The 15,825-nt window shown below is 25.6% G+C and overlaps 1 protein-coding gene across 1 annotated transcript in view; it reads left to right on the forward strand.

Annotated features, from left to right (window-relative positions):
* LOC126899874 (uncharacterized) overlaps window positions 1-15,825 on the forward strand; it is a 145,139-nt gene that overhangs the window by 90,213 nt on the left and 39,101 nt on the right. Inside the window, exon 3 of the mRNA XM_050675124.1 lies at window positions 1,291-1,348. Within this exon, the coding sequence (XP_050531081.1) occupies window positions 1,291-1,348 (58 nt within the window). The remainder of the gene's footprint in view (window positions 1-1,290; window positions 1,349-15,825) is intronic.

Below are 15,825 nucleotides of genomic sequence, written 5' to 3' on the forward strand. Positions count from 1 at the left end.
ATGTTAACTTTGATGCAAAGCTGAAATGGTATTAATGTTATTATGATGTGTTTATTATTATTTTATTTTGCGTCTGTCACTTCTTTTTCTCAGGTCTCACTGGATCGACTTTTTTCGACAATCCGTCAAAAGATTACAAATCATATCTAATTGAAAACATTATTTCCAAAAATTAAAAAAATTCCTCATTCTGCATAAATGGGGGGAAATCTCAATAAAATTGTGATTTTTGAAATAGGTAAATTTCAACATTTTTAATTAAAACTAACATAACTTTTTCAAATAAGTCTTAGGTATTTTTCTTTAATTTTGTATATATATATTTTTATAATTTATCTGCTCATGGGGGGATTCAAAATAGCATTAAAAGATAACCTTTACAATTTAAAATGAAAATGTTTCGGAAATTCTGCATACTTATATTTAACATATATTAAATAGTAGGTAATTTTATAAGACATTTAATTATTATAAGAAGCATTTATTTTTGTATTATTGTTATAAATCAAAAAACTTTGTGATCAGCATATAATTAAGAAAGTAGAAGTTGATATTAATTTTGGAATAATCCAACAATTCCTTCTAAAAATTAAAGATTATTTCCTGATTTTCACCAAAGCGTTTTTTAAGATAGTTATTTTATTCGTTGTCAAATATCCATTTATACCGCGTCTACATTATGCCACGCCACCGTTGTTCTGCACCTCACTGTTCTGTTTTTTTTTTAATTTTTACTAAATTATTCAATTTAATAATAATATTTAAATAATTTCTTAAGGATTATTTAAAATTTGTATTCAGTAATCTGATGATGATTTTAAAATTAAACTTATTATTTCTTGTTACAAAGAATTATACTCTATGCTTAACATGGCTTCATTTAACATAACAAAAAAAAAACAGCCATTAACTCATCTAAAATATATTGTTTACTTGGGTACGAGCATACATTATATTACGTCAATATGTTTATAATTGTTGTACATATTAAATAGCTTTCAATAATTTAAAGCACGTATTCATTCATTTGGTAAAAACATGCGTGTGATAAATCATTAACATTTTTGTTTCATAGGCTTATAATACTTGTAATTTTAATAAAGTTATTTATTTTTGCTTAGTATAATGTTATTTTGTAATTTAGATTTATTGTGTGTACAGCTTACGTAAGGTTCAATTAATGTTTCCGAAAGTCTCCAAATTATTAATTAGAACTGTGTGTTGATATTCATGTTAAATCATTAATTATGAGAATTTACGTAAATTGATCCGTTGTATTTATATTTGCAGGCTGTTATTCAAAGTTCAATAACCCAAGATAGTGAAAACCAAGAAAGTACGAAACAAAGTAAGTAAAACATCACTTGTAGCTATTAATATATATATACGAAATTAACTTATATGTCTACGCCTTATGGATACTATATATCAAATAATCTATGGTTTAATTATACTTTATACTATTCTTCTAATGATCATTATATTACCGTGGTAAGATTCGTAAATGCCGTATATTTATACTTAAAGTGCAGGTATATATTTAAGATCTAATGGTATACATTATTATTATGATTTTTAAAATAGGGCTTATTTTACAATGACTTGATTATTTTCCTTAGGAAATAAGGAAAAATTTATAATATGAAAAGCGTTTTCTTTGTGTCATTGGCTTTTGTAAATACTTGAAATCGTGTAACTCTAAAATTCATCTCGATAAACTTATAATAATCCTTATAAAACAATTTTAAATAAACTCTAAAACGCAGTCTTTAATTTTAATAAATTAAAATGTATTTTTTATACAATAAGGTATTTAGTGTTGTATAATACGATTAAATATATGACTTTATTGTAAAAACGTCTAAAATTAACGCGTTTATCAACATAATCATTACAGAGAGTCAATTAACTGGCGACAATTAAAAGGGTCGTCGAAGGAGTTCTTAATTTCACATTCCAATAGAATGATAATGAATAGTATTTTAATTTGGTACTAACACTGATGGATTTCCGCATCACAACCGGATCGTATGTCTTGGAGAATTATTAGGACACCCTTTAGCTTTTCTTTGACTTATTGTGGTGTGGAGAATAAGTCTCGGACAAAGTTCAAGAGCCCTCTCTCCCACGTAACACCATTAAACAGCCCGGAGAAATTTATTCCTTTTTACACACCGCTGGGTTTGCTTCTATCAATTTGATGCCAATCCAACACAATTAGTTTTTTTCGTCAAAAAAGCTCCTGTATAAATAGAATGGGGATAAGACACACTGCGAAAATTACAGGGCTTTTTGTAGTGTTTATTGCCGTCTTCGTCGTCGTATTATAATATTGTGTATAATGAGATAATCTACATTCAAAAGGCCACGATGTAAAAGGAAAGGGCGATTGACTTAAAATGGCTAAGACGGTGGCTGTGTAATTCGCCGGGGTATCGTTTCAAACAGTTGGCAAAATGAGGAAATTTGGACGTGGTACAAATATGAGTCGCTAGCAAACCGATGGAGCCGAAAGTGGTTGATAAGCGTCAAGAGTTTGTGCGGGTGTTTCCGATTTATTTGCTGAAACGGGTTTTGCAAGAGATAATGAACCACGACATAATGCGATTGTCAGACAGAGCCAACAGTTAGTACGTTTTATTTATGAACCAAGTTGAAAGCTGTTAAATATAATTCGATAAGCCAGTATATGGTTTTGCGATGCTATGGCGATAATTATTGACACGAAAAAATAATACATTTATAAACGATCAATTTACATATATTAAAGTTGCCGCTATTGAAATATTTCTAATTGAACATTTTACAAAGTTAGAATAACTAAATTATAAAAGATATTCGCCCTAAAAGTTAATAAAGAATAATTATTCGAGGAGCAAGAACTCTTCACTATGTAACTACGACAGCCACATTAAGAAGAAAAGCGGAACGTCTCAATTGCTGCTTACAAAGTACCTATGTAAAAGTAATAAAGGTTAATTTTTATAAGCCGAGAACAATACATTGCTGGTTTAACGATTTTGGAACTCAAACTAAAAACCCTGGCGTTTTAAAGTTTGAATTAAAAATTATTTTATAGCGGTTCTGCTTCGCTGTTCGAAATGAAACTTTTAATAATGCTTGTACATGAAATCGGTTATATTGTGTAATAAGAAATAATTAAATCAAATATTTCACAGCGAACGGCATGCTCTAGACTTATAATGAATGAAATTTCTTCATTTATTGCAGTTTATAACTATATTTTTAATAATAAACAGTATATATCATTAAACATTCATAGAAGTAAGAAACAATTAAGGTAAAAATCATTCTAGTTATAGTATTTCATTAAATAATTTCTATTTTAATAACTATGAACTTCAGTTTGCATCGCATTGACTATATGTTTCCCATTAATCAGAATTCATTTTAAATAATACCAATAAAATACATTTATATAACTTAGGTAACAACCAACCAGTACGAATAATAGTATATAATTTATGTTTAATGAATTTCAAGTAATCAGAAAGGGTTTTAATCACGCATTGGTAATTAAATATTTATTAGGTCTGAATGATATAACAAATATATAATGCACCTAATAGACCTAATGAAATATAATATATATATATATATTGTTCCGTATGTTTTGAGAAATCCTATAACTTTTGTTCAGTAACTATTATGTATTATTTTTATTTAAATGATTTTTCTCTTTTGAACTATAACAATAATATATATTATAATATATTTTATATTTTACTAAAATTTTCATGTTTATTTTACATGTTAATTTCAAGATATAAAACGTCGGATTTTATTTATTTATTTTAATTTTATAGAAAACATTGATAAAATAATTTAGGTATTCATAATTTTTTATCATGGTTGATGCCCTCTGGTTACAACACTTAAGTTAATTATAAACGTGACGGAGATTCTTTTGTACAAGTTTACTGAATTTTAAATCTTCATAACCATCAATTGACTATATAAGATCAAAAGGGCCTATAATTTATTTTTTTTTTTTTTGTGGTGTTTGATAAATTTAACAAAAAGTTTGATTTAAAGTATAATTGAAATTTTAAATTTAAAATACGCCATTGTCAAAATTATACAGCTGCTCTGTTTCACAGCTTTAATTAAAAGTTTACGAATGCATTAATGTTATATCAGAAACAGTTCATCGCTGAAACTATAAGGCTAACTTGCCTTTTACATAGCAATGGACAAATCAAACGCCTTTAAATTATTTAAAAAGCTTATTTTCCTTGTAAGAAAAATAAACTGAGAAAAGTAATGAGTAAACTCATTCTTTTATGTCATCTAACGTCAACAAATCATTTTAAAATCTTAAATTGAAAAAAAAATTTTCACGATATTGTATGGAAATTACTATAATTAATTATACATAATGAGGCACTGTCGAATTTCACAAAACTATAGACTATTATGCGTTGTGTATAGACTAAGTCAATATTTTGTAAAGTGAAATGTGAAAGTGATTTATGATTTAACTTGTCTTTGTTATGTCGAAACACAACAGCATATTATATGAAAGAAAATATATAATGCTCTTGTACGTATAGTTCTTTATGAAGCAAAACTTTTCCAACAGAATTTAACCTCTAAACCTTGATAACGGTAACAACACGATTTTTATTATATTGTACGTTTTATGTGGTCTCACATACGTACATTATTATGATGTTACACATAATCTTGAGCTTAGAGCTTGTTTCTTTGAATGGTCTTTCAGTGTCCCCTGCCGTTGTATGACAAGGGTGTTCTTTATACCTTATCAAGCATACAGCATATGGAATTTATAAACGTAATTTGTTATTATTGTTACTATTTTCAGGAAGTACACGCGATGAAAATATTCTAAAGAAAGTTCTACTTTCTTGCTTAGGGTTATAATAACATATATTCACACGTGATAACTGTTTACATTATGAGAATGTACAACAGCTAAAGCTTATTGAGTTTTCTAGTTTTCTCATGGATATGTATTCTATTATTTATACTTGCAGTCAAATTACAGTCGTAAATAATAAAATAATTATAAAAATAATATACGTTGATAAACTTTAGCTACCTTTGGTGATAGTTTATTATTATTTTAAAACTTCCGTTTTGTAAAGTACATCTTTGGAAAAATGAGATTTTTAAGCTGATAGAAGAAAAATGAAATTCCATTACCATATAATTCTTCTTTAATATACATTTATAGTTGCCAGACTATGTTTGAGATTTTTTATTAGTAACATAATACTAAATTTACATTGTTAAAATTAAAATAATGCTGTTGAAATATAAGCAAACCAAGATTATGGCTTTAGTTTTATAGTTACATTTCTAGAGACTGATTGAAACATAGTGAAAAAATAAAAATAAAAAATATATGTATGATTCGTTGGTTTGTTTTAACAACTCATTAATACCAAAGAAATACATTTAACATTTAAGTTTTTATAACATATTCTTTACAAAAAGAAATTGTAAAATTAAAATTCACTTATGATTCGTGTAAATTTTTCTATAAAACGATTACATTATATAGGAATAAAATTAATGAGTAAAATAACAGCCAGTTTTTGTTCTTGATTAATGAAAATTGATTAATTAAATACAAAAAATGTGTGAAAAACACGTTTATTCTTATATATATTTTAATTTTTCAATTTCATTCGAAAAAGTTCGTGCAATTAATTTTTCAAACATGTTATAATAATAAAAAAAGTCAAATTTTTGACGCTAATAAGTTTTGTTAAAATTAATATATATTTAAATTATTCGTGTATCAAATATTATTTAATGAAGAATACTACGAAAACAACAAATTGTATAATAAAAATTCGAATATTTCAATTAAACAGAACATTTCAGGTATGGTTCTAATTAACGTAAGAATGGATTTTCTTTAGGCAAATTAAAGTTTTATTTAAATTTCACATTCTTTTATTCTTGAATTACATGATAGAATAATTTTTATTTTTTGTTATCTTGAGAATTCTTATTTTATAAAGGTATTTTCATAATGAATTACTGAATATCGTGTTTAATGTACGTACTATTTAGAAGTAACTCTTCAGTTTTGCTAAAAATACATAGAAATTATAATTATTTTTAAAAATAAAATAACCTATAATCAAATAACTCTATCCAGCACTATGGTAGTGTTAAGGCGCTTCATTAAAATTTACAAATAATGCAGTATTACGAATTATACTCAAAATAAATATAAATTAATTTATAAAAGATCAAATTAAAATTTATTCGACTATCTGCAAAATATATGACTCACTTTTTACATCTTTAATGTGTTACTTTAATAAATCTAAAACGCAAACTGTCAAGTTCATCAAATTGAGAATATTGTAAATAATTTTTTCATCTGCAACATATTGTGTTTTATACCAGAACATATTTTACAATCGGATGACTTAAATGCTGAAAGAACTTGAGAAAAGGAACAAGTCGAAGATTACTCTGGATTTTAGAAACCGTTGCTTTAGAATAAATCCTATTCATAATAACATGTATATAGGTAAACTTACAGCGGTTATACACACTCGGACAGTATTCTAAAAATATATTTTTATTAATATTTTGCTCGAGTCTACTCTATCTGTTCGATCACGTGCAAAAAAATCGTATTACGAATCGTGATGCTAACGTTTAGATACGTAAATTAGTTCATAATTAAAAAACTAAAGTCTCGAGTAGCACTACTTGACACTTATACTTTTAACTATATTAAATGATACAAGGAAACATAATAATTAATACAATGCAATAGCAATATTTCAGTATCTAAATTACGGTTATTCGTTGTTGCATTTTTGCAAAAGGCGCTTGCATAAAAAACTACAAAGATAAATTATACACTCTAGAGAACTTGTATTATTAGTGTTTCAATTATTTACTTACGTTTTATCTTTCATTTATACACAATATATTAATATATATTGTGTAACACTGCGTCGTAATTAATTAATTACTGTTCACTAGTATTTCTCTCTGACACTATTCTAAATTAATTATAATTTTATATTTTATGTTTTTAATAATCTGAGATAATTTAATAACCATATAAGTTATGCTTATAATATTTTTCATAAAATATACTAGAAAAATTATTTCAAACAATATTCTTTAAATGTGTTATACTATTAAAATTTTACCTTTAATTATACCTATTCGGAGTTGATATTTAAATCATCAATAGATACACCAAAAGAATTATCTGACAAAAGTTTTAAAACATATTGGTTAGGAAGTCAATAGAAATTTTTAATAAGACGTTGTGAACTGTTCATTTTCCAAGTTATAAAATACTTTACTTTATTTTAATAATAAAGCTATACAAAAAAATATCATTCAATAACTAAATGTTTTAGCAAGTATTATTTGAATTGTAGATTATTTTACAGTAATTAAATTACTAGAGACAAAAATATGAAAAATTTGTGATAGTCCTCCGAATGAAAAAATCGCAATTATTTTTAATAATTATTAACTATTGTATAAAGTATTTAATTAATGTAAAATAATGTCTTTTCATTATTTTTAATGACAAGAAGTATTTTATATTCAATTAAAAATATTACATTTAGTATTTTTTTATTTTATGCTAAATATAGCATAATTTGTAGATTACTTTTGTAAATTAAAGTTTAATCATAATTTTTATTACTAAATTTCTGACAAACAAAAAAACAAGAATGTTCATGAACAAGGTATGTTATTGAGAAAAATTCAAATTTCAAATTGGTATTCATTTTTGTGATTAAACTTTTTTTGACGTATTATAATAAATAGTTGTGAATTATGAAAATGGTGTGAAGATAGTTCAGATATGTGACCCCACATACTAGGTAATGTGTTAGTATACCTTGTAAAAGAATATATTCGGGTCATAAAGGTCAAATATTAAAATGAAAACTTAAAGCTATTTTATAATTCACACTAAAAATTAATCAGAATTTTCTTTTGTAGCAAAATATTTGAGAATTATTTATTTATTTTTTATACGCCTATAAGTTGAAACATATAAGAAAATATTTATCTTGTGTTTTCCAAGTATAAAACAATAATTTTCAGTTAATAATAGAAACTTAGATACGTTAATATTTTATATGTTCAATGTTATGATTTCAGCAATATTGTTTCTGCAGTGTTATTGAAAGTTAAAACCAAAAATACTGTTGTTTCTTTACACCAAATTCTTATTAATAATTTATAAAGATTTTTTTTTTTTAAGTTTAATGAACCAGCTTTAATAAAATAAAATGAACAATTAAAATATTTAGATATTGACAAATAAATTCAAGCAGTTTGACACTACCTTTTATTCGACATTTAAAAATACATAAGAATACTTTACAAAAATGAAGTTATCTTTCATGTTTTTTGAGTAAATATCAATATCAACATTTCATTATGCTAATGCAATGTTGTTTTTTGTTATGCGTTAGAGATTTTCAAATTAGGTCATGGAGACGTATAAATTAATATGGTTTAAGATGATTTTAAACGGATTTAATCTATTACATAACTTTTACTTAATGACTTCAAAGTGAATGAAAACTAAGGTAATTCGCATTTTAAAGAAAATAGGTTTTCATGTAATTATTTAAAACTTTCACTGAAAACTCGACTTAAGTCCAATAACATTTTTAATAAGTTAATTATTAGCTTAATTAGTCTCTGCCAGTTTAACTAGTGAAAATTTAAAATTTATTATGTATAGCTAACATTTTTAAAATTATATTTCAAATAAATACATTTCCTTCTTATGATTAAAAATAAACACTTAATAATTAAAATTTTGAAATCAAAGCAATACAAATATTCAACATGAAGTTTTACTAACGTTTTATAGTTTTAAATAAACTGAAAACAATGGATCTTCTTCTTTTTCCTTGCCTTTTTCCCAACTACTTGGAGTCAGCCACTCTTATCCTAAACTTCCACTTGACACGATCTTCCACATCATCTACGCACACATCAGCTGTCCTCATAATGTATTCAATAACATTCTTTCATCTCTTCCGCTACTTCTTCTTCCTTCAACTATCATTTTCAAAACTGTTCTCAAAGCTTCCGATTACTTTCTTTTCACAACATGACTAAACCATCTAAGTCTATTTTCTCTCATCTTATTCATGATTAATAACGTTACTCTTATACTCCCTCTTATATGTTTGTTCCTTATTCTATCTTCTCTAGGCACTCCACTCATACATCTAAGCATTCTCATCTCTGCTACACTCATTCTGTGCTCTACTTTCTTATCAACCACCCCAAACTCTGAACCATAACTGGATTCACAATAGTCTTATAGAACTTACCTTTCAAACTCAATGTTATTCTCTAATCGTATGACACACCAGACACTCCTTTCCACTTCACACGTCCACACTTCCTTTGTATTACATCCTCGTCAATATCGCCGTTCTTTTGCACAACGGATCCTAAATACTTAAAATTGTCCATTTCTCCTATCGCGTCCTCGCTTATTGTCACTAATCTCCTCATTTCACCAACCTCATGTTCTTCTTTGTCAAACAATGATAAAAGTCGAACACAATGTAAAAATAATATATATCACTTTTCCAAAGGCTAATTATCTCTGCTATAACTCTTATTTAATTTTTGCTATAATATCTAAATTGTGTATATAGTTTTGTGATTATAATATTATTAAAAAAAAATCAATTTAAATGAACTTTCATGAAACTTTTTGATAAAACTTAGACTTTTCATAAAGTAAATTACCTACTTAACTCAATTGCTGAGTAGAGCTATAATGGTATTCGTGTCCTCTCTTACAAAATCAAAGCTTCCTGGAAAGGGTCTTAAAAAAATAGAATAATAATACAAATCAAAAGTAGATAATCGCAGTCAAATTTTTAATAATAAAAAATCATTAAGTGAAAGCTTTATTAAATATCGCTTTAATATAAATGAAATTTTCATTTAATTTCTAAGAAATGTCTTTTTATTAAACTAATTTGTGATTGATTTATGAGTAGTTAAATATTTATTAGATTCAATTTTTATTCCTTATAAGGTCATCAAATTAATTTTTTAAACGGGAACATACGTGTTTAACTAGCAAGTTATTAAGCCGCTACGCTAACTTATGTAGTTGGAGACGACGACTATCTTGCAAATAATGTCCCGTCTCGTCAGCCGAGGTCTAAAATCGAGAAGATCAATTAACAGAGTTATTTAGATAAATTATGGTTGATTTTGTATTAATGTCCATAAAGAACACAAGTGTGTCTCCGTGTTATACAATTGGCTGCGATTGAATATAATATTACATATGTATTACGCGACATTGATTAACGACTGCGACTACTACTCAATCTTCGTCTCGTCGCCACCAGTGCTCAGTTTACCACATTAACGAATTTACTTGGTCGTGAACTATCCAATTTTCCACTGCGTCCACAGTAACGGTTGGTTATTTCCCTCTGAGCTCAATGTTCACAATAACTTACATCAACCGCCTTGAGTTAACCGTAACATGGCACCATGTGTCTCATCCGTTACCCGGTAATCACCGAATATACAAAAAACACTACGCCCGGTTTATACCACAAACTATATGAAAACATATAATCACTCGGTCGAGAACAACAAAGGTTCTGATTTATTCCGGTGGTGTAGGCCGTTGTACAATTTTATATTATTGTGCAAATATTTTACAGTATTATTGTACAATTCCTCTGTCAGATACAAAAATTACCAATGATAAGTGAATTTTAAAAACATTTTTGCATTTTAATTACTTGAACGTTTATTAAGTGGTATGCAGTACGTAAGAATGCTGTTCGCACAAAACTTAAAATAATACTGATAACGATAGAGATGGCGACTGATTTTCCCCGTGGATACATCATTTTTACATCATCGTCATTGTATAACACAATGCACTGACTAATGTGAATTTTATTCCTTGTAGAGAAGAAAGTACGAGTAAAACAACTTCTGTTTTCACAACTTTGAACGCACATGTTTACCCTGATCTGTTCTCCTTTGCCAACAATCGATGAAATAATGAAACTTTCAAAGAGAAAAACAAACAAAAGCGTTAATAGTCAAACTTTATGAACGAAAACCACGTAAAGTTCTAAGTTAACCCAATTGCTATTAAAAGTTCATTTTGTATAATATTTGATTTCTTTTCGCTTGAGTTTAAAACTAACAGCCAATATTATTACAAAAAGTTGTCATTATTTAGTTTTTACGCAAACTTTTTTTATCTCGATAAATAATCCTGATAATAACTAGTTGTATATGTAGACGTTTATTGAAAATTTAACAGGATTCAAAGTGGCAAAATATTACACCTCAATTTAAAAAATAAAAAACACTAGTTTGGGAATCAAATAAATGATTAATGAACTTAGTTATATCCTTTATACTTATGTATTTACTTGTGTAGTTTTAAAATACTTAGAATTCAAAGGGTATAAGAGACTTTTTTTTAATCTCGATGTAATCGAGTTCAAAGTTTTACTTAATTTTTAACCTTTAATTATTTCTTTTCAAATTTCACTAGTTGATAGAAAAAAACGATTTTTTCCTTGTTCAACTTAATTTTATAAAGAAATTAATTTAAAAGTTATAAAATCGAAGAAATTAAAAAAAAATATGTGCATTAATTATTTTTTGTTCTATAAAAAATTGTTAAAGAAAATTATATGATTTATTTTTCAGACAAGACATATCATTATTGGGTTAATTATTTGTAATTACTTATCATGATTGATAATACAATCATACTTAGTATTAAAAAAAGGTGTTAGCACAATATTTTATAAGGCCGTTATTCGCATTATAATGTACATTAGAACTAGCTATAAATTCATAGTATATCAAATGCTTTTTCATAATTAAAATAGTATACATTTCCTTTGAATGCTGTAATTTCCTGCTAAGAATCATTATTTTTGCTGTCTCGGTGATTTATGTAAAAACTTTTAGACACTATTAACCATTACTGGATGAATAGTCTCATCAGGGGTTCTTATTTCTTATTGCTATTACTCAACCCTTAAATTTAAAACATCTGGGGTTATCAATAAATTATACCTATTCAAAAATAGGTTCCAGTATTTACAAATATCATTAAAAATATGTTTATGTATTTATATATAATGTAATAAATATATTTATGTATACAGGGGTGAATTGGATCTAACTCTATTAACTATTTATCCAATAACTATTTTGCCATAATTTATTTTAAAGTTTTTGCATGCTAAGACCGCGATTAAGGTACATTTTTATTTTTTGTCATTAAGTAAATAAATAAGATAATAGTATTCAGTGAGAGTGGGTAACATCCCTTACTGGTGTATTTACACTATGCCCGCGCTACAAACCCACTGAATGTATTAAAATTATTGTAATTCAATAAGTACTTTGATATTTTCTTCAGCTGAACACCATATTACTAATCTATACGGAAGTGTATGGGATTCGAATGATAAGTGCGCAATGGCCTTGTGGTAAAGTTTGTCTCTAGTGAGTGTTGTCGTAGGACACGGTATCCAATCCAACACCATGTTTCTTTCATGACACATTCTTTCAAATGATTTCCGGTACATTTTCCATGACCGAGCATCAGTACCTGGCGGCCTTGTCAACTTATTCTAAAGTTGTTATCGATTTCACTTTTTAATAAGAAAAAGACTAAAAAGTGGCTATTTTAAAATTTCAAAAAAAAAAAAATTATAACGTAATGATAAATGGATTGAAAGTTAACATTTGTTCATTAGATCTGGTTCATCCCCTGCATGCATTAGAACATTGGTGAAAATAAGTTATCATGAAATTAAATATATTATAAACATCAACATATTAGTAAAACTCAGACATAATCCGCGGGGTAAAACAAGGACGTGAAGCAGCTATCAGAAAAATTATACTCGATTATTTTTTCAAAGAATTATTACACTTAATAATTAAACCGATTGAGTTTTTTGACAGACAAAGAATATTCAGAACTTGTGCTAGGAACTTTTAAAAACTACATTCCGTTTGATATAATTAAACTTCAAAAGTTTATAAATGTATTACACATAAAATATTTAAATATTGAATCAAAATAAGTTATAACCATTAAAATTATATTTTTATTCGTTTTTGGAAAACATTAACAATGTAGAAAATCTGAGTTATTTTCATATTAAGTTTACTAAAATAATGATATTATATGAGTTTATAGCAAATACAAATTTTGTAAATTTTAAAACGTAGACTACATAGACACAACTAGCTATTTTATCTTAATGTTTTTAGTGGAAGAAAATGCATAGATTGTAACAAAGAAAGAAAATTTATTTACCTCTTTCATAACTTTTCTATTATAGGGTTATATTTACAAGAGAAATTAATGAAAAAAAATAGTTGCGTCTATAAGGAGTTCAGATTGTTGTTCGAGGAATGTTAAAGAACTGGTTTTCGTATAAAATCTATACATTTTTACAAAATATAGACAAACATTACCAAAATTTATAAAGAATTAAGAAGAATATTATTAACATGTATTCGTCTTTTGCAAATGATAACTTTGATCTTATTTAATAAGGCGTTCATAATTAAGCACTTGTTTCTGTAATATGGGAAATATGTCAGAAACATTTGTTAGAACAGTTTCCAGATTACACTTTACTATACTAGGTATAGTGAAAATACATATATATCAAACGACATGCCAACAACTGCAAAATATTATTACGTTTATAACCAAGATAGACCATTTTAGAAATTTAGTTTGAGATATATTTCGGAAAATATTATTTGGTTAAATAATTATCTATTAATATATCAATGAATCGTTTTATTTGTATATCATAAATCATCATCAATGCTTGGTAAACATTTTTTTCTTTAAACCAACCACAAAATGGAAGATAGGGACAAATCTCAATCATCCGAGTAATGTAAATATCGGGTTTATCATTGCTGTTTTAAGTTAAAGAAATTTTATTTCATATAAAACATTGTTTTATTATATACTCAATATTTAAAAACAAAATATGGATTAATTCACTTTCAACTGCAATACAATTAATATTTATATATATATATATAATATAATATTTATATATATATATATATATATATATATTATAATATTTATAATATATGTATACATTTATTTTATGTATTGTGTTCTATTTGAATTTAACCATTCAAGTTATTGAGTTTAGTTTAGAATTGTAGACATGATACTACTCAAAATTCTGTTAGCCTACGTTGTATTAAATTTGCTGATATTGAACAACGTTACTACAACGAAATCAAACTCCAATTGCAAATACTTTTTATTGGACCTGAATATAACCATTTTGAAAATTTCAAGATCTATACATTTTTATATTAACTACAAAGCATTTTTCTTTATCTAGTAAAATTAAATTTTTATTGTCATATTTTATACAAAAAAAGGTTCGCGTCGTTTAAAAAGTTACAAAATATGAAAACAGGTATTATGGTATAAACATCAGAGTTCTTCCATTTGGTCATAAACTTATTTAATCTTTGTTCCTTTTTATATTTAAAATTTTTTTTGTTGGCAAAGTGATCTAAAAAATGGATAATACCTCAATTTTTGTTTTTGAAAAGTTTTGTTTGAAAACAATTATAACGTTTGTATGGATTACTATCTATTGATTTTTTTTTATGACATATTTGAAAAAAAAGAAATATCACAGTTAAAAAAGAATTCACATATTATTATTATTTTTTTACAAAAGAAATAGTTCGAAAAAACATTATTTACGTGCTATAGAAGTTAGCACCTTAGTTTAATATTTAAACTCTATGAGACAATAAAAATAGATTTTTTTTACTCTTTAAGTTTTTAAAATACAATGAATACGTTTACAGTATAAAATATAACACACGCTTTTGTGTCAACGCTAACAACGTTTTACTCCTGTCATTCAATATTATAGTCTAATAATTGAGCTAAACTTTTTAAAGTTTTGATTTTTTCAGTTGGAAATTGTAAATAGGTTTAATAATTTGTCTGAAAATTTTCATTTTATAATAAAATAAAACTTTTTTGAATAAAATAGAATATTTTACATACATTTTAATTATTTATATGTATAAATTATCAAAATTATTCTAATAAAATTAAGAATCAAATATTATGAAAGATTATCTCAACACTTCTTCAGCATTTTTTCATAATAAGAAACACAAATTATTGACTAATAGACTAAGAACCAAAACTAGACTATTATTTATACTCTCATTTGCTTATAAATAGTTTGATTTGATAACTGTTTCAACAAATTGAATTTAATTATTTAAATTTTAGCATAAGTAAATCAGTAACCATTCATTCATATGAGAAACCATTAATTTAATTATTACAGACAATATTTCAAACATTTTGATAAATTAAAAAAAGTAACACGTTTACTATAATATTTTTTCATTTATAGTTTTATTTATTTATTTAACTGTTACTGATTAATAAGATAAAATAATAGCTTTTAAGAAGTTATTGTATTATATTGAAACTTTTAAGTAAAATTATAGTTAAAAAATATACTTAATTAAACATTTATAAAGTACCTAAGATATTACACATTTGAATGTAATAAGTATACGTTTTCTTTTTACAATTTTATTTGTATTTTATTTAATAATAATATTTTTTGTAATAATGTTATCCATGGCTTCGTTACGGTATTATTATGTTTTCAAATAGTAATTAATTTCCTTAACATAGTTTGTTAGAAATGTATTACTTAAATAATAGAATATTCAATTTAAGTTTTAATTCACGAAGGTGATAGT

Source organism: Daktulosphaira vitifoliae, unplaced genomic scaffold, assembly GCF_025091365.1.
Source record: "Daktulosphaira vitifoliae isolate Bord-2020 unplaced genomic scaffold, ASM2509136v1 Scaffold_2, whole genome shotgun sequence".
Classification (NCBI taxonomy): Eukaryota; Metazoa; Arthropoda; class Insecta; order Hemiptera; family Phylloxeridae; genus Daktulosphaira; species Daktulosphaira vitifoliae.